The 20479-nt window shown below is 41.3% G+C and overlaps 1 protein-coding gene across 1 annotated transcript; it reads left to right on the top strand.

The window, feature by feature from the left end:
- The first annotated feature begins 11 nt into the window (after positions 1-11).
- LOC104412787 (ethanolamine-phosphate phospho-lyase-like) lies at positions 12-13547 on the top strand. The gene is made up of 13 exons (XM_010023596.1): positions 12-109; positions 1920-2038; positions 2201-2360; positions 3230-3304; positions 5048-5141; positions 6089-6205; positions 7962-8044; positions 8567-8792; positions 9677-9831; positions 10632-10721; positions 10914-11044; positions 12477-12544; positions 13416-13547. The coding sequence occupies exons 1-13, from the start codon at positions 54-56 to the stop codon at positions 13545-13547; spliced, it is 1506 nt and encodes a 501-aa protein (XP_010021898.1). The 5' UTR covers positions 12-53.
- The last annotated feature ends 6932 nt before the right edge of the window (positions 13548-20479 follow it).

Genomic DNA, 20479 nt, shown 5'->3' on the forward strand with positions numbered 1-20479 from the left:
CAGCCCCCGGCCGTGCCGTTCCATTCTGTGCCGTGCTGTGCCGTGCTGGCGGGATGGAGGAGCGCTACAGCAAGGCTGAGACCCTCGCCCTGCGGAGGAAGCACATCGGGTAGGGGCTAGGAGCGTGGCCGGGGACGGGGTGATGAGCATGAGGAGGAAGGTCTCCGGCAGCTGCACTGTTCCCCCCGTTGGTGCCACTGCCCGGGAGCCCCGCAGAGCGCTGCCGGGGGCTGGCAGCGCTGGGCATTCCCTCCCGGAGTCCCCAAAAAAAATCGTCAGCCGTTTTCCGTCCGCGTCTAATTCCCTGGGCGACAGGAGGATGGAGTCATTTAACACATCACATCAAACCCTACATCGCTTTTTCTAGAGATCAGAGCAAGCAACCTGAGTGTGGTACCCAGGTGTATGTCTAAATTGCGGTTGTGCAGGTGTTTGGGTTTTGGTTTGGGGTTTTTTTGTGAATGAACTGTATGCTCCCGGAAAATAGACGTCTTTGTTAAATGAAGCTGAGGAGCTTGCTTAAACTGAGTCTAAGTGGGAGAAATGCAGGAAGGCGGCCGGCAGCTGTGACCTGAGCAATAGTTCTAGCTGTGCACTTACCTCATCCCACTGTATTGCAATATTAGTTACACCAGAATGTGCAGCTATAATTCTTTTATTCAGTAAGTGTTGCCAAGTGAAAATAAGTCTAGATTGTTAAAACCAGTACTGGCTATTTGCTGATTGCATTCTAAATGTATGGCATATATAGAAAGCTCACTAAAGATTCATAAAAGTCATCCTCGTGAAGCTCACAAATCAGCCTCTCTTTGGGGCCAGCTCAATGTTAAGGGACTCACCTGTACAAGGATTAGAGGGTCAGGCTGTGCTGGGCAACCAAAAGGAAACTTTCGCAAATCAGACTGACCTGCTGTAGAAGAAAAATCTGTGGTCAAGATCTGGCTGCTGCTGCTGATGGTGTGGATTGCTTTTAAAGTGTACCAGAGCAGTAGTTAAAGATGTCAGAAAACATCTACACAAAGGGGCTAGAAACTGTGAGAAAGAAAGTAAACAACTTCACTTTCTTGGGGTCACATTTAGGCTTTACAAGTTCGTATCTCAAAATACCCAACAATAACTCTTGAGTTACCTGGAAACAACTGTGTTTATCCAAGCTCACATAAATATTACCAAAAGTTCAGAAGGCTTTCCTTCTGCTCAGTAATATTATTCAACATAATTACATTGGCATGTTCCCATCGGGGGCTGGGGCAGGGGGAAGGGGAAGAGAGTACTTTGAATAATTTTATGAGTCTAAATTTTGCTGGAAGCGATACAGGTTCTTATAAAAAGCTGGTTTTAAAGATTTTATCCAAAGCAGTCAGGATGAAATAGTGAGGGGTTTAAGACCTGCTCAGTACCTCTGAAAATAAAGCCAGAAAAGCATTAGTGTTTTGTTCTTGAATGTGACCTCTATATGGTACAGTCATCCATTGCATAACAAGTTTTTGGCCATAGTATAAAACTATGTTTAACAACATAACTTTATTCCCAGCGAGTTAATTGACCATACATGTTTGTAAGGCATGTAAACAAACTGAGCTGCAGCTTAGAAACAGAGCAGGGCATATAAGGACCTGGAATGACCTGCAGTCGCTATGCTTCTGTGAAACCACTTGCAGACAGGGTCATGCTTTGAATACACGCTTATTAAAGACCTGCTTCTGTTCCTACTGTGCCTGGAGAGGGGCACAGGGGCTGTTTTTAATTTCAGCAAGAGCCCTGCTTGCCCACCATCTGAACCACTCACAAGCTCCTTGCAGAGGGAGGCGGTTGTCTCCAGAGTTGCAAAAAATCACCCCACTCCCCACACTCAAAGGAGGTGGAGCAACTGAGAAATCTAAAATTATGTTATTTTATAATCTTTTAATTTTTTTTAGGCCTTCCTGCAAAGTGTTCTTCGCCAAGGACCCTCTGAAGATAGTGCGTGCTCAGGGCCAATATATGTTTGATGAGAAAGGAGAAAAATACTTAGACTGTATCAACAACGTTGCACATGGTAAGCATTTTAACTGGTAAGACTGTTCCTATTCCTTAATTTCCAATAGGGATCAGAACATGCTTCTTCCAAGTGATGATGTGCATAGTGCTGCTCTGAATCTCCTTGCGTGGTTCAATAACTGACTGCTTGCTAGTAATAACTAATTATTTTCCCCTTTAGTTGGCCACAGTCATCCATATGTGATAAAGGCTGCAACAAAACAGATGGAACTGCTCAATACAAATTCCCGGTTCCTGCATGACAACCTTGTTCAGTATGCACAGCGCCTTACAGCCACCCTGCCTGAGAAACTCTCTGTTTGCTATTTTGTTAATTCTGGGTATGTCTGACTGTTTGGTTTTTTCCATTATGACTACTTTGCTCCTGTTGAGATGGACACTCAGAACAGCTTGGTCTAAATCTTACTAAGTGGGACTTAGTAATAAGCAACAAAAATATTTCCAGTACCGATCGAAGGATCCTTCCTATTTTTACTGTCATATTTAGTGTGCTTAATGCAAGAGAGCCAAAACATAAAACTGGTTTGCTGAAAGCTATGCAAACAAGGGGGAAAAAAGCAAGAAAAGCAAATCAGACTGCAAATTGGCAAATGTTAGGTACGGATTAGTGAATGCTGTCTGTAAATTGACGTATGACCTTGGAAAGGAGTAGTCTTCTTTAGGCGGTCCATTTAGTCTGTGATTGCTTACATTGCCAGAACAGAAAACCTGCAGGGACTTGTGAGCAGAGGGGCTGCTACAGGTCAGGCTGGTAGTTTGAGTCTTCATCTGGGGAGCAGATTCACATTCTCTGCTGCCTGATGGTGTAAGCACTGGGGAGGAGGGAGATGTCATGGAGGGTGGGAGATGGGGTTGTCAACGCTGTTGGTTTTTGAGGGTTTGAGGCTGCAGTGCACTCTCAGCTGCAAAGCGGTCTCACTTGTACCAAGAGGAGGTAAATGTCTAAAAGCAAACTGGGAGAAGGAGAGAAAGCATCTCTTTGTTTGCTGTTTATACAAAGAACCATTTTTATTTCGCCCTCTTACATGGCATTTAGTCTCAACCTTAGCATTGTAATCTGTATGGTAACAGAGCCTGCTGTGTTGGTTTATTATATCCATTAATCCCGTGCTTCGTCTTCTGTGTCAGAATATCATTTTCACTGGGAGCCCCTCCTCACTATTTTGTGTCTGTATCTGCTGTTATGCAGATCTGAAGCAAATGATCTTGCTTTACGACTGGCTCGGCAGTACCATGGGCACCAAGATGTGATCACCCTTGAAAAGTAAGTACATGGAGCAGCTTATGTGAATGCAGCCAGCAACTCCTGTCATTACTTCAGAAGTGGCTTTGCAGTAACCCCCTGCTGTTTGTACTCCACTGCCTGCTGAAAGAAAAGCTTTGTTGCTTTCATACTAGAAGAGGTCAGGAAATCCCTTTTCCTCATTTGGATAAACACAAGTTTTTAAGATCTCTGAAAAATAAGCTTGTCACAACCTCAAAAGGTCAATCACCTGTTACAGGGCATTTCCCACAGAGACTTGAAGCAATTCAGGCCAAAGACTTGAATGTTGGTTTCCAACATCAATGATTGGTCTGGCCACAGGGCTGCTCTGGAAAAGGGATTTCTGTCTGTCACACTCTGCTGGACACGTTTCTTTTTGTACAAGTAAATATTATGTGGGCAAGAAGAAAGATCCTGTAACTCTGCAGCAGTGCTGCACTGATGCTTAACTCTCCTCAGTGAACACAAGTACATACACAAAACCAAGCAGCTCCAAAATCAGGAGGCACTGAGCAAGCCATCACCCATAGGGAAGGTGGCCAACCATGTCTCTGGGTTTCCCTTGCTGAGATGCAGCTGTAGGCCTGGATCTTCTTCTCAGGTTGTGATTAGAAAGTTCAGCCAGAGCAACTGCAAGAGCACATGTCTGTATTTGAACAGCACAAAGCTTGTTTGACTCAGCCGTGCTCAGATCCCTATTAGCCCCCCTTGACTCACGTGGCCAAGATTTGGAGCCACTGAGAGTAGCTTCCACTAGGAGATGCTGAGGATGGAACTGGCTCTGTCCCTGTTTCACTGCAACATCTTCCTGAACACCACAAGATATTTCTTAGCCCTGGTTCTCACACTCTGTAGGCTTTTATACCATAGCTACCATCGCAGTCAAGGAAGGCTTTCTGTCCTTTCTTTGTGTCCACTAGCAGATTTTGTTGGCTAGTAGAAAGTTGTAAAGAACACAAAGGAGTTCAAACACATCCTCTCTACCCTATGTGTGTGCTATTAGGAGATCATGACATGCCTTTGGTCTGGTTTGAGGTTCCCTTCACTCAAGTTTCTGGCTGAAATAGAGTGTTTATTCCCTGAATGAAACTGCTACATGCTTTAGGCTCAAAAGACTTTTCTCATTTCTTAAATCAAATTGGCCTTGATAGTAACCAGCTTTTGAATACTCAGTGATATAATGCTTTTATATTCAAACAATATTTATACTTATCCTGAAAGTGGCTTCAGCCAAACCTTCTAGCTTGTAGGGTCTTCAGGACAGGGAGCAGTGTGGTGCTGCCGCGTAAGATCCCCACCTTCAAATGCAATGCACATTCTTGAGTCTCTGCAATGGTGTTGGGGTCTAGTTTGCAAAGCTTGGGTTGGCCAGGGTGGTCCCCACATGTTGGAAATGAGGGAACTGGACCCACCTTTCTGCTGCTAGGTAGGGCTGCTAGGACAGCCACCTTAGAGGCAGTGTGGTCCAGGGAATGCCATCATGATCTGTCCCCATGCTGGCACTTGATTTTATGCAAGAAAAAAGCCTCCTGGTTCCAGTCTTTCTGGTGAATTAAAGTCAATGGCAATTTCATATTGCCTTTGAGAGAAAGACTGAATAAATTAAATTGAGATCACTTAACAAACAGTGCTACTGTGTTGCAGATACAGTTGTTTATTTTGGATTATTTATGGGCACAGCTGTAAACTCAGCTCTTCTATACATTTGGTGAAAAGTGACTTCAATATTTAACACTTATACAGTGCTTACCATGGCCATGTTACATCTCTGATTGACATCAGTCCCTATAAATTTAATCAGCTGGGAAAGGACAGCAAGAAGGAGTTTGTGCATGTGGTAAGTGTGGTTTTTTGCTTTTTGTCATTTTCGTGCTTGTTATGCAGCATATTGAATTACACTTCTGGTGTAAATACACTTTCATTCTGTTTTGCTGATGCTAGAGTACATATACTTGTCTGTTTGACAGTGGATTAAATACAGTAAAATTGTTTGCCTTTGGATTTCTAAGAGGATATTCAGCTGTGAGGCTGATTTCCTGCAGAACACTACAGGTTTCTTGAGTCACTGCACTATACAGTTACAAAGTTTGAAGAAATTAGCCACTATCTGTTATGTTGGTTTGGATAAAGATATGCAGGACTCTTGAGTCGACTTCCAAAAATTGGAAGGGCAGACCCCAGAAGTTCACACAGATCTGAGTATAGAGCTCATGCAATACAGTTTGATTTTCTGTCTGAACTTATCTATCTTACAAAGACGAAAATCATTCTCAGCCCAGAGAGGTACACCAAGGAGGTCTTTCCTAGTTAGACCTCCTTTCATTAAGCACACTGCTGAAATGGTATCCACCTTTCTATACCATTTCCTTTCTCTTATTTACTGAACCGTTTGTAGAAGGTGGAAGGTCGTACAGACTCATACCAGGACTAGGATGCTGGAAGAGAAGTGACAGACTGGCAAAGCCCATTCTCCAGTTCCAGAAATGGATTTTTCTGCAAGAATCTGAAATAAGATGATGGATGAGGACTCAGTATTGTGTCTTGGGGGAGAGGAGGGGCGGTCTTGAAACATGGATGATGTAGATCACGGCTCTTTCAACAGCTGTTGAACGCATCACAGGGCTGGATTGCAAGCATTTTTGCAATTCCATGCAGAATTCAGGCTGTACTATTATTATTTATCTGTGTGGAGAGACAAAAATTGCAGAGCAATAGACAAGAAAGTAAGTATTTCATAGAAGGATGGGCTTTAAAAAAACAATATTTAAAAATTGATCTATTCAGGCTCCTTCTCCGGATATCTACAGAGGGAAATATAAAGAAGACCACCCAGATCCAGCAAGTGCTTATGCTGAAGAAGTGAAAAAGATTATTGAAGAAACACAGAAGAATGGACGTAAGGTGTGTGTTTTGTGCTCTATAAATGCTAAGGCTTCGTCTGTGAAGTGCGGCATGGGGGCTTGAAACAGGCAACTAAGTACATGTTTCTTTACTCAGTTTCCCTTGCTTCCCCCCACACTTCATTTTCCATGGTGGGTTCTGTGTTCAAAATGGCCCATTTTTCTACCTGATGTTCTTATTATAGTATTTCTAGGCATCAACGAAAGGATCAGTAATACAGCTGTAAATAAGCAGATACAACCAAAGCAGTTTTATTTCTTATTTTATGCATTGAATCAGTAGATTATGAAAATCTTAGGGCAAGCTTTGAGGTCAGATGAGAAACTGCATCTCAGATTCTAGCAAGGGTATATCAAAGTCTCCAGGACATGGACAAAATATGCTGGGTAAAATCTTGATACTACATTTACAGGTCTAGTAGCTTGAGGTAGCTTTATAGTCATCTAAAAAGATGTACCCTTCAATCATTACAATATGACCATGATAAAAACAGACAATTCCTGAACAAGTTTACCTAAAATGTGTTTTGTATGATTGCATTAGTGTTTTGAGACATGTAGGGCTTGATCCAAAGCCCACTGAAGTCCCAGAAGACTTCACTGGGGGTTGGAACAACATGTTCTCATCTAGTCCAGTGCACTTACATCACTCTTCTTATAGTTTCTTCATCAACTTTTTTTTTATTCTCTACTAACGGATAGTTTTGTTTTTTCTTCCCTTGTTTCCTTTCTTCTGCATATTTCTTAGGTTTTGGTGGCATAGACCTGTGGCAGGACAAGTTGTGCTAAAGGCTAAGCCTCACATGCTATGGGAAGCTTCGTACTCTTTGGCCGTAGCATGCCTCTTCAAATATAGTGTACGATTCTTTACACGTTACTGCTCGGCCTTGTTTCCAGGAAGACTGCACCAGCCCAGAGAGACCTCTTCATGCTCAGGGAGGGGTTCACAAGTGGTGTGGGGATGCAATCCCTTAAATAGCAGACTTATGCCGAGACTTTGGGGTAATATCGTATCTCTGCTGCATAGACCTCTGCTGTTGACAAGAAACGAATTTTGATGTTCCAGTGTATCTGATCCGCTGCTCTTACCCTTCCTGAGTTGAAATAACTTTCTTTTTCATTCCTAGCAACTGGAATTATTTCACCTGTAGAATTTTTCTCCTCTTTTGTCAAGTGCCTCATGCTGACATTTTACTTGTGTAGTTACTTGCATTAAGCAGGGGTGCCCAAAGCGTAGCCTCAGGTCATCTTACAGTTCAGCTTCTACCAACCACTAGCTGGTGTTCAGGATTGAACAAAAAAGCTGATTGCCACACATACGCATTACTGGAGAGCCATGCCATTAAGCAAGTTTCATTAACCTCTTGGGGAAACGAGTTTCACACACAACACAGTTGTGTGTCTCCTGTAAATTGAAATTTGTAAATAAGTTTACAGAGCTCGCAGGAGCCTGATCCAACATCCACTGACACCAGTAAGCGTCTTCCACTTCAACAGCTGTAGGACTAAAGCTCAATAGAGATCCTTGTATTCCCATCAGGTTGCAAAGGTGGCCCTGGCTACTGCAAATTTGGGCACCCCAGGTTACAAAATGAATAAATTCTTTAGCCATAGCTGTTCTCAAGAGGCCTCAGTTGTCCAACCCATTGCGTGGTTAAATTAAGGCACACATTTAAATACTTACTTCTAGATCATTAGATATTTGTGTAAATGCCAAGTAGATGAGCACAGTTCTCACCTAAGTTTGTTTTTTATAGATTGCTGCCTTCATAGCTGAATCCATGCAGAGCTGTGGAGGCCAAGTAATTCCACCTGTGGGCTATTTCCAGAAAGTGGCAGAGTACGTACATCACTTTAAAAGGGTGTAACTGGAAAAATTACTAAAGAAACAGGTTTTTCACTATAGGCTTATCCAATCAGTTAATCTATCACCATCTCTTGGGTTTGGCTATCTGTGGTTCCTTTCTACTTTTTGAAGAGTATGATTCCACTTCTATTTTTTTATGGAACATCAGCTGACTAAATGTTTTTAGCTGGATAATTGTCTTTCCTTTTCTATCTTTAATACTCAGGCCACAAGTCTGATGGATGATGAAGTTGAACTTTCATAGCTAGAACCCTGCAGTACCATTACAGTGCCCTGTTTTGCATCAAAGTATCAGATTTTTTTCTTAACATTAAGCAAACTGATAATTTTATAAATTGAAATAGCTATAGCTGTGTTTCAGCAGCTATGTTCATTCTTTTTTCCTAACCTGGTCTCTCACTGGGGAATTTCTGTAGTAGAAACTCTTCTGTCCCAGATTGCTTACCTGAGACGTACTGCAGCACTAGTCATTCAAGCTGTTCTGTTTGTTTTCAGGTATGTGCGTGCGGTGGGTGGAGTGTTCATAGCTGATGAAGTACAGGTTGGCTTTGGTAGAGTTGGGAAGCATTTTTGGGCATTCCAGCTGCAAGGCGAAGACTTCGTGCCTGACATCGTCACCATGGGAAAACCCATTGGCAATGGCCACCCTATGTCTTGTGTGGTCACAACAAGGGAAATCGCTGAAAGTTTTGGTGCTTCAGGAATGGAGTATTTCAATACAGTAAGTTTGTATGTGGAAGTTTAACTTCTTTTATTTTGGGCTGCATTTAGCAGTTAGAAGTTGTTCAGATGATTCAGCTAACATGTGCGTCCATCACTGCATCTCATTATTTGAGAGTCAACCACAGTCATATACCTAAAAGCAAGTGGAGAGGCTTTGAAATATGCTCTGTATCTAGTGACATATCTTAATATGAACCAGCCCTAGCTCTCTGGGAAGCCATGCATGTCAGTGCACATCCATACAGATAAATTCTTCCTTCCTTTTCTCTCTCCCTGCTCTGGAATGTTGACCATGTAAAATTTCATTTTCTAGGACAGGCTTTGTGTTGGTGGCATTCATACCCTGGCAGACCTTGCTCTGCAGTTGGCACCTAACAAAACCCTAACAAAAAAAGGTGACCCTTTACCACAAAATATTTGAGCTGCATGCATGCCACACAGAAGCAGCTTTCTTCTCATTTACTGAGTCCTTTTTCTGCTCCCGTGACTGAGTCTTCTTCCCAGCTACCTTGAATCCCCTGCTTTTAATGGAGTTTATACCCTCTAGTTCGAGAAATAGCAGATCTATCACCCACCCACTGCTCTTCATAGGAGTATTTTGCCTGTACATGTAGTAGGCAAACCAGGAGAGCAGCTCGAACATCTTCAGATGTGAAATCTTCAAATTACTGAAACTCAAAGCAGGGGAAGGGGTAACCCCTCCCTTGGGTCTCTTACACTGCCCAGAGTGTAGGGGATGGTGCTCCACAACCTGCATGGCATAAAATCTCCACCTCTTCAAGCATTCCTCATGACACACCAATCCAGAGAGGGGAAGTGAAGGATAGGCACAGTTGAATGTTTCTTGATGAGTTTTGTTTTCCTGTTTGTCTTTACTATCAGTTTGGAGGCAATCCAGTGTCTTGTGCTATTGGTTTAGCTGTGCTGGAGGTAATAGAACAAGAAGATCTCCAAGGAAATGCTATACGTGTAGGAAATTATCTCCTGGAGTTGCTGGCTGAGCAAAAGGAGAAACATCCCTTAGTGGGAGATATTAGGTAGGTGCCTTACAGCAATGTCAGAGAAGAATAATAACTGTGCTAGAAAAATAAACAAGTTGGGGGGTGCTGGGAACACAGAAACATTATGTTATGATTGTGCTACACCTTTTTTAAAATGGACTACACAAAACTGATACTATAAGGCAGTATATTTTTCAAAGTTGTCCATCCATCCATCCGTAGAATTCAGCTTCAGAATTCAGCTCTGAAGTGTATTCGCTAGAAAAGCTCTCAGAGAGAGTAGCAGGAAGAGCCATCCGCATGCAATAGCCTAATTGTCAGTGCACTGTTGGGATGTTGGACCTTGCTCAAATCTCTGGGCCATTTCACTTGGAGATGTTGGTGTGGGTTTTCCTCATCTCATGTTACTACCATGAAAACTGTCTTCAGGTTGGGGGAGAAAGAGGGTATTGAGTTTTGAGGGTTTTTTTAGTTCTTGGTTTTGGTTATTTGTCTTCCTGGCTTGAGGTTTGCAGGGTAAGAGAGAGAGAATATTATGATATATATAGAATAGATATATATTCTATAGAACGATAAAATCATTCTTAACTGGCCACATAGCCTTAATAAGCCAGCTAAATTTATATATCCAGAAATACCTGTTATACCACTTGATCATCTGAAGTAGCCAGTGCCAAAAGAGAACACCTCCTCTCTTTCCTGCTCGCTCTTTCTCCCTTGTTCCCCAGGCAAGGGAACTGCAGTTTTTAGAAACAGGTTTGGTATTTTCTTGCAGCAGAAGGCTGGGGTTACTGACACTGGATTTCACTGGTTTGTACTTTTTGTCTCTGTTCCAGGGGTGTTGGATTGTTTGTTGGAGTGGATCTGGTGAAAGATCAACAAAAGAGAACACCAGCCACAGCTGAAGCCCTTCATCTTATTTACAAGTAAATGGCTTTTAAAGACAGTGTGCAGTGATCAAACCCTCCTAATATTCCCCAGCAGTTAGTCATTGATTTCAGTTTAAATTTGAGTAGCTTTTGATAACGTAGCACAAGGAAAAAAAAGTTTCAAAATCTGATTTGGTCACAATACAGTTTTATACCTGTGTCTAACACAGAAGTTTCCTCTTTCCACAGGCTGAAGGAGCATCAAATCCTTCTTAGTTCAGATGGACCCCACAGAAATGTACTAAAATTTAAACCACCAATGTGTTTCACAATGGAAGATGCACAACACGTAGTGGAGACAATTGATGCACTTCTCACAGGTGTGTATGCTTTGGCCTCGAAGGAATGCTCTTCTTTGTTCATTTCTAGATGACCCATTAGAAACACCAGCCACCATAATCTAGGCCATTACATGCAAAAGAAAGTAATCAATTACATTTCTTACCACTTGTCCACACTGATGTTCTTAATGCAAATTATTATAAATAAGTAAAAAGCTCCATATGTACTTCATCTAATATTTTAAGCAAAATCCTGCTCTTGATCCTTTCTCTCACAAATGTAGCGTTACTACTTACTTCTGGTCACATATGCTATGTATTAAGAAGCAAATATATTCATTCAGACAGGCCTGAAAAACACTGGTGAAACTTTCCAGAAGGTGCTCTACCATTTTTATTTTATTTTAACTGGCGTAGTGGAACGTGATTGTCTCACTTAAATTTAGCCTGAAGGTTTTCAGGCTCCATTTATCTTCTACCTGGGGACCAATCCAGGTGAAAATAATGTACACTAGGTATACTATTAACATAAGGACTCTCCAGGCCCATTTGACATTGAATGCTCCCATCTCCTGAGATTTTAACAACTGGAGTTAGACTAGCACAAACCGTCAGGACAGAGGAAGAATTCAGCTCCGAAAGGTCTGTCTGAACCCCCATGCTACAGTCAGGCCTCTAATTTCATTCTTTTCTCTCCAAGCTACGCAGTCCAGATATGTTAATCACATTGCCTCAGAAAAATGTTTTAGGAAGTATTCATCATTTTTCAGTTATTCTTCTGTGTGATAAATGCTCAGAGGAATAGCTGATGAGGTATTCTTTACTTCAGCCAGCTGTTTGTCCTGGGTTCAGCTACAGCAGTCATTTTTTCTCCTTCTTAGTAGCTGGTGCAGTGCTGTGTTTTTGACTTTCAGTCTGGGAACAACGCTGATAACACCGATGTTTTTAGTTGTTGCTCAGTAATGTTTACTCTGACCAAGGACTTTCTCAGTCTCATGCTTTGCCAGAGAGGAGGGGAAGCCAGTGGGAAGCAGAGGCAGGACACCTGACCCAAACTGGCCAAAGGGGTATTCCATACCACAGCACGTCATGCCCAGTATATAAACTGGGGGGAGTTACCCGGAAGGCCCAGATCGCTGCTCGGGTCGGGCTGGGTATTGGTCGGTGGGTGGTGAGCGGTTGTGTCCTTTTCCCTTGTTATTCCTCTTATCATTATTATTGGTAGCAGTAGTGGTTTGTATTATACCTTAGTTACTGGAGAGCTGTTATCTCAACCCGTGGGAGTTACATTCCTTCGATTCTCCTCCCCATCCCTCCGGGAGCAGGGGGAGGAAGGAAAAGGGGGGGAGTGAGCGAGCGGCTGCGTGGTTCCAAGTTGCCGGCTGGGCTTAAACCACGACACTGTTAAATTGACTGTATGTTTACTTATCCCAGTTCATTTGTAATTTCATTATTTTATTCTTTTTTCTAGAAATTGAAGAGGCCACTGGAATGAAGACAGAAAATAATGCATCTGCAAATGCACAGTATAAAAGAAAAGTATGTTTTGAATTTTTTTTAACTCTTACTCAGATAGGTGTTTGACAAAGCAAGTGTAAATTTGGTAGAGCACACCTTCATCTTTGGTAGTGTGAGTAGTTCTGTGCCTTGAAACTGAGCTCAGAATGTAACCCGTTACTAGAAACCTGAGAGGATTGTGTTACTGGGGCAAATTTAAAAAGAGCTGAGTAATACAGACCTGCAACAAGAATCATGTTATAGGCAATCCCCTCGCCTTGTCTGCCTTGTGTGCAGACAAGACCAACCAGACTTTGGGCTGGACGAAATTGTGAACTCAGCAGTCAACAACTTTACTAGTTCTAGTTATTGCATGCTAGTGATGGATATTTGGCTTTCTAAGCAAGCCTTCAGCCTGGAAGATGTCCAAGTTTTCGGAGAATGCCAAGGATTTAGTTTCCACCATAGCTCTTTGAGTATGAATGGCTGACATGCATCCAAATTAGGACTTCTTAGGTTGCAGCCCCAGCTTTGGATAAATCATCTATAATTTTTCACAGCCTTAAAACCCTGTCACCCACTGTGTTTATAGGAAAGCTCACTGAGTTGTCCCTTGGTGAGTTTTTCAGTGTTGGTGCAAAGAGTGTGAAGGCAATCTCTCAGCTGCCTAGGGATGTAGTAATTAAGGCAGAGACCCTATGGATTATTGGTTATCTAAATTTTATACTAGATTTGGAGTGAAAGCCTCCTCTTACAGACATGTGTACACATTCAGTTCAATTTCTTTCAAAACTAAGAAGTTGGGCCGCTGAAAGAGGAAAGTCAGGCAGAGCTACCTGATGGGAACCAAAACCAGCAGTTGCCAGTTGGAAGACACACACATGCCTTCATTGACATTTCACTTCTGTTTCAGACAATTGAAGGGAGTTCTCAATTGGAAGGTTCAAATGAAAGTATCGGCCATATGAATGGAGCTGCCTGCAGACAAGAAAATGGGCTTTATTCTAAAAAATGCTCACTGCCAAGTGAAACAATAAGAACATGAAGAAGGAAAGTTTCCTCATTCGGTTTGAATTTGTGTCCGGTTTGCTTTCGAGAAGAGTGCAATAGTCAGAGTCCCGTGATCTGTTTGAAGCCTAGTCCTATCTTCCATAAGCTGATTGAATTCCTGTTAGCTTCAGTAGGAGTTTAAAATACCTTTTCAGATACATGAGCGACAACTGCGCCATGTGGCTTGAAATCTAGATGTGACAGAATGGACAAGTGATACATAAATACCTTGGTGTTGATGGCAGATTTGACATAGGTACACAAACTCAGTGAAATCTGTGCATTTACCTGTATTACATAGAATTTGAATTGCTTAACCACCATACAAGCAAATGCCAAGCCTATTAAGTTTAAAATTACCTGCTTAACATGCTATTTTAACAATATTTTAAATTTCAATATTTAATATTGAGATGTTAATTACTTCCCATGTTTTAATGGCTGAATTCGCAAAACAATGCTTGAGAGAGAAATCATTATTATCTTCCAGTGTAACTTAGGTCCTATGGACCGTATTCCCAGCTAATGTAAATTGGTGTAGCTTTGTTAATGTTAACGATGTTCTATCAAGAGTCTACCACTGTGTGTGTAGAGACATGATGTTTATGCAGGGCATTCTCACTTTATGTTCAAAGAAAATTATGGTTCTGGATCCTAATTTTCTATGGATAAAGGAACTTTTATAGGTAACTATTTATATAGAGTAATATTTTATCTTTTTTTTTTTTTTTTTACCCAAAAGTTTATATATTGAACCCTCTCAGTCAAAAAAAATATGCAAGTAGAATATATGTCATTTCAGACACACTGATTGGTTGAATTTAACTTGAGGGTCTCTCAAAATGAGGTTCCCAGGGACAGCCCAGCTTGTATTCGCATGGATTTGAGTTGTTTTATCCTGTTGTAGCAGTGCTGTTACTTTTTGTCAGTGGTGATGAAGAGTCACACACCAGTTGCATGGGATCCTGACACATATATAGCTGTGCTAACATTTGACAGATTGCTAAAATGAGAGGACCACTGCATAAAACATGCATGCAACCACTGACTAACTGTGCTGCAGATATTTTAGACTGACTTGTCAGTGTTAAATTTCAACAAGAGCACACAAGCCCTGCTTCTCTTTAATACATGTAAAACTCCATGCTATAGAAGATACTGGGGGCTTTACATATGGTTTGCACCTCAGAAAGAAAGGACAAACTATATTTATTTCTTCTTCAATTTTAATACTCTGAGTTCTGCTTTTTTGTAATTGCTGCTAATGACCCAACTGATATGTCTGAAAATTGAGCACCTTATGTAATTTTGTGTTTTCCACAGTTTGCTATATTAATATTGATGTATCCAGTGTAGCGTCTTCCAACATCCTCAAGCTGGCTTATTTTCTGTTTCATGATTCTTGAATAATTCTTCCATAAAATAAATCTCATATTTGTAACTATCATGTCCTCCACAAAGAGGTTTTTTGCTTTAATTTTGTTCTTCAGTAACATCTATTTGATGAGGGAAGTAACTTCAGTTTTGGCTGGGGATTGTCTCCATCCCAAAGCAGAACTGTGTTTCCCCAAGGCCCTACATGGCTCTCAGCTGCTGGCAGCTTTTTGCTTCTAAGCCAGATGCTACCTCAGCTGCCAGAATTCAGCTCCCGCTAAACCTGCACCAGGAAGGCAGCCACAGGTCTTTCCTGATATGGAAATACACGAAGACCAAACACTGTCATTTAAATGAAGGAATCAATCCAGCAGTTACCAGCAGCTGAGCTAGATCTACTAGAACTACTATTACTATATCATTGTTAATGTTCCTGCAGTATCTCAGAGTCCACCTGCAAGATACTGTGAAGGGCTTACTAATTAAAAGACTAAAGAATGGGAGAGTGGAAGCAGAAATAATTAAGGCTAAACACAGAGAAAATAGTTCCAATCAGCTGAACTGATCAAATATATTCTCTCCACTGAACAAGCAAGGCTTTTTTCCCCCTTTCCAACTGTTTCGCTTTTTCTTTTTTCTACCTCTCCTGACCTGCCTGTGTAATTCCTGGCTTTAGCCATATGGTTCAACGTCCACCCTGGCCCTTACATTCATCAGATGTCTCTGTAAGCCGGTTCAACTCACTAACCTTGCAGAAAAAAATAAAACCATCCTTTTTTCCCCATCAGTTTTCTGCAAGACTAATGAATAAGCTCATGGAGGAGGCCTGAGCCTGCACAGGCCATGCAGCAGGAGGAAGAGACAGTGAGGTGAGGGAAAGTCAGGATTCAATCCCAAATAGGCATCACACACTGGAGTTAGTTTCTTCTAGCTTCACTTTACCTACTTAATCCTACTGAAATCTGAATCAAGGTAGTTTACCACTGTTTCGATCACTTTTATATGTTATATTTAAGACATTCGAGCAAATAGGCTGGTTAAAACAAGGGAAAAAGAAAGGAGAGTGCTTCCTGCGAAGGCTGATGAAAGCGTGACTCTCAGAGTCTGAACCCACTGCCAGTTAAGTCAAGTCGCCTACACAAAAGCAAGCAAGACTGAGCCTGTGTGGAGTCAGACAGCTATGCCTTAGCACTGTTCTGGGGAGAAGAATAAGTATCAAAAGTTGCCATATCAACACACATATCAACCACCGCTGAACTGCCAGGGAAAGAGAGCATGCCACATGCCCACATTTGGGTAAATAAGCCACAGCCTTACCTCCATTAAACACTGCAATGGGAATACACTGAGTAGAAGAATTATGCAGGAATATTACATTTTGTCTGTGACTTTTTAGATACATGGTTACTTAGACAAACAACACAGTCTTGTCAGATAATACCTTTATAATCTTCATAGCTGTAAGCTCAGTGGCTCTGAACTGACCGACAGCACTTGACACAGCAAAGTCCAGAAGGCAAAAGTCCCTTGAAGAAGCAAGCTGTGATGAAACAGGATAAAAAGGGGGAGATGAATGAAGGGGACTAAGGAACAGGCCTGAAACACTTATTTTACATTTGTTGTTGCATTCTGCAAGGCATTTCTGTTTAAAAAGAATAATTATTTGCAAGCAGAGCAAATTAACTCATAGCAGCAGAAATGTTAGTTTAAATTTCCAGGTTTCTCAGTGATGTCTTGAGCAGACATTCTAGTAGTGTCCCTTTTCAACCTGGAGTTGGCCTGTGCTGCTGCCATCCAAGTTTTAGCAGGAGGATTATGCAAGGAAAGTTAAGGCCAAGGATTTCCCTATCTCTGCTACCCATACACATTTGCATTTTCCCACCTGGATCATTTGATTTTGTTGGTGCCTGCAGGTCAACAGAAAAGCTGAATTAGAAAAGACAAGTTATGTTTTTGCATTTCCCACTGACTTGTGTTGTCACTGGACTGTGTTGTGTCATCTCCAAAGGCTTCAATTTCCAGAGATGCTGGGTATCTTACAAAGGCCGTAAGGGAGATGTCTACACAGCATGACTCTTCATGTTGATATTTCATAAGGAAACACGTTTGGGCCTAAGACCCTAGATACAAAGCATTAAACCAAAAGTTTAAAGCCTTCACTTAGCTTCACAGCTCAGGATCAATCTGCATTAACCAAAACAGTCTCCAGTCTCTCCCACCTCTGATCACAGCCACTCATGTGCATTAGGGTAAACACTGCTCCAATATCACAATAACATACATTTACAACAATATGGAATTAAAAAAAGAAAATAGTAAAGAAAGGGGAAGGGGAAGAACATGAAGAAATGTGTTTCCACACAGCACTAAAGGTTGCTAAAGACTTTAATAATAGACCAGGCAGAAAGTCTTGTGATCACATGAAATTCTGACATCTTTCTGTCTCTGTTTACTTCCATGTATAAAAGCAGCTATAATAACCTTCATTATGGAATAGGTTGCCCAAGGAAGTTGTGAATGTTCCAACCTTGGTGGTGTTCAAGGCCAGATTGGACAGAGCCTTGGGCGACATAGTTTAGTGTGTGGTGTCCCTGCTCATGGCAGGGGGGTTGGAACTAGATGATCTTAAGGTCCTTTCCAACCCTAACTGTTCTATGATTCTATGTTTTTTAAAGGTTAATCACTGTATCAGGCACAATCGTAATTATATAGGACTGCAAATTACAGAGTACAGCTAGCTTAATTTACTTATTTGCAGTTACCTCTTCTTATTCCCTACTTGCTTGTGGTTTTGCCAGGAACTAAATCCCTATGATGTGCAGTACAAAGTCAGAGACTGGTTAGGTGAAATATAATGAAGCAATGGAGAGACACAAACACAGAACAACAGGGAAGAAAGCAGTCTGGCTAGCATCTCCCAGGAAGCATAAAAACCTGTAAATGTGTTTTCAGCTGGCACAGGGCACTTTTTTTAAGCAAAAAGAAAGCTTTTTGTCTCCAAGGCTTAGTTTCTTCATTCTAGTCACAAAATAAGACATGAAAGGAATTCATCTGGAAAATGTGCTGCTAACATGCTCCAGTGGCTTGCTCTTGAAAACAAAGATTTCTGTTCACAGTACTTACAATTAGCTTTCAGCTAAGTTAGATTTATTCTACTTTCTACTAGGCAACATACAGGTCATACAAATCATAAACAAATTGGACTATAAGAACTGACTATATTTTGCACATTCATCTTTGAAGAACACTATTATAGTACAGATGAGACTCACAAGTCTCTGTGAGGCAGGACTAGAGTCCCTTCCAACTTATGTATGTATCTATGCAAAAATAATCACTGCATTTAATGCTGCTTTCTGCACTCACAGCCAAATGAAGACATGGATACACTGGTGAAAGAATTACTTCAAGTGTAAGATAGATTTAATGTAACAAAGTTTTTTCTGTCATAGATGTGTAAATATTACAAATATCTACCAGTAAACATAGCATCTTCACTCTTTTCTCTCACAAGAGAAGTTGCAGAGTTACCTGTGAGCACTGTATGAAAATATTTGCCCTGGCTTGGTTTCATATGAAGTTCATAAGACTCTTCCTTCATGCCTCTACTTACTTGCCCCCTGCAACCTGATGAGAATCCCGTTCTCTTTTTACTACACCTAACCTACGCTATAGATCTTTGACCACTTTGGATTTGAGAGCAGGGGGATGGTGCACACTAGAAAACATGCTGAGGGAGCACTTTGTATTGCAAGCCTCCCATAGTAAAGCCAAAGCAGCAAAAACCTTCAAGTGCTGCTGGGTACCCACCTCCAGATATATTTACTGTTCTCTCTATTTTGTCTTCCAACATCCATAAGGTTACCAAACATCATCTTCTTCCTCCTTGTCCCTCAAAATTTTGCCAGCTACTAACAATACTTCCTTCTGTATAAACTTGTTATTTCACATTCCAGAAGAACAGTCTAGAAGAACAAATAACAGCTGTTTATACAGAAATTTCTTCCATAAATAATATGTGTGCATGTAAATTATATATTTACATGGGCAAATACGGGGGGGGTGTGTATATATATCTTTTTATATATGCACTTATTAACGCATGTGTACAGACACATTTCAAAGCAATTTGTCTGTGAGACAATCTATGTTCAATAAACGTAATGTTAAACAGAAGGAATCACCATTTGACATATTTTTGTGATTAAAAAAAGAAATAAATTTATGAAGGGGCTGGGTCTTAACAATTGCAGGTGAAATCTTTAAGGATATTTCAACATACTGTTATCATGGGGAAGGATATTTCCATGGGCAGCAAGGAAAAGGAAAAGACAGTAAGATATCTATAGGCCACTGCTGGAAAAGAAAGGATTTGCCATCTAAGTACAAATCCTGAAAAACTCAGACCTTTAAAGGCACGGTTGACAAATTAGACTACATTAACAAAAACAAAAAAAAAATCTCATTTGAGAGCCCAGGTCCTTATTGCATTACTTCATTGCACTACTTCAAATTGAGTAAATCTTTGCACCAAAACATGTTATATGGATTAACTTGGTTTACCTATAGGTTTATACTATTAGAAATGACCTCCAGTGGAAAACCTTGCAACCAGAAATGCCTTAGAGACCCTTGAAACATTAAATGCCTAGAGAATGCCCATCAACAAAAATAGCCAGGCTTCTTCAGCTGCACACAGAGGAAAATTGTCACTTTGTGACCTTTCATGCCATTCTCACGACAGGGCTAGTTACCCTGCTGAAACCTGGCAGCACAGTACCTTAGGCATCAGCCTTCACAGTTTGTCTTGAGCTTTCCTGCGGTGGATCTACTCTGCTCTGGGGCTGAGCATGGGGCTGTAAGTCCCTCCACTTACTTACACTAACACTATGGGTTGCACAGAGTTCAGGCACCCACAGTCCTGCTGCACAGATGTCCAAGACCTGTGGTACACATAGATTAGCTTTCTGAAAACAGAATGTTGCTTACAGCTTTTCTTTAGAAGCAAAACTACAACACCTACAGGAATATTGAGCAACAGAGCTAGTATCTTCAAAACTGCCAGGATGAAATTGTTTCTCTTCTTGCTTTTCCTCTCATACCACACACCACCACCACCACCACCCCCCCAAAAAAAAGTAGCTGGAGAGAAAGGGGCACAACTAGCTTTCCTAATCTCCTATGTCTCAGACTGCCTGTCTGCCTTGTTTCAAGGCAAGTTCCTAGGCCAGCTGCTAAGAGGGCTGGAAGTCAAACGTGGCAGGTCTGGCGTGTCCAGTAACAATCCCTCTGTGTTTGCTGAAAGGTGAATTACCTCAAGACAGTCTATTCTTTCTTTCCTGTTTTTTCCAGACTGGTTTCTATTCAACTAAGTGCTTTATACTTACACAATAAACCCCAAGGCTTGCCCAAATACAACATTAATTGTTGCAAAGTGGCCTACCAGTCACACCTGCATTTTCTATTGCTATAATTTTTGCCTTCTTTAAACGAATACCACTTCATTTGCAAAGTCTCCGTGCAAGACAGACACTGCTTTTGGCTCCTCCTGAA

Source organism: Nestor notabilis, unplaced genomic scaffold, assembly GCF_000696875.1.
Source record: "Nestor notabilis isolate BGI_N333 unplaced genomic scaffold, ASM69687v1 scaffold13591, whole genome shotgun sequence".
Classification (NCBI taxonomy): Eukaryota; Metazoa; Chordata; class Aves; order Psittaciformes; family Psittacidae; genus Nestor; species Nestor notabilis.

Coding starts and splice junctions, on each gene's coding strand:
- LOC104412787 (XM_010023596.1), top strand. CDS start 54: ATGGAGGAGCGCTACAGCAAGGCTGAGACCCTCGCCCTGCGGAGGAAG. Junction 2,361..3,229: donor TGCTATTTTGTTAATTCTGG/GTATGTCTGACT, acceptor GCTGTTATGCAG/ATCTGAAGCAAATGATCTTG. Junction 8,045..8,566: donor TATTTCCAGAAAGTGGCAGA/GTACGTACATCA, acceptor GTTTGTTTTCAG/GTATGTGCGTGCGGTGGGTG.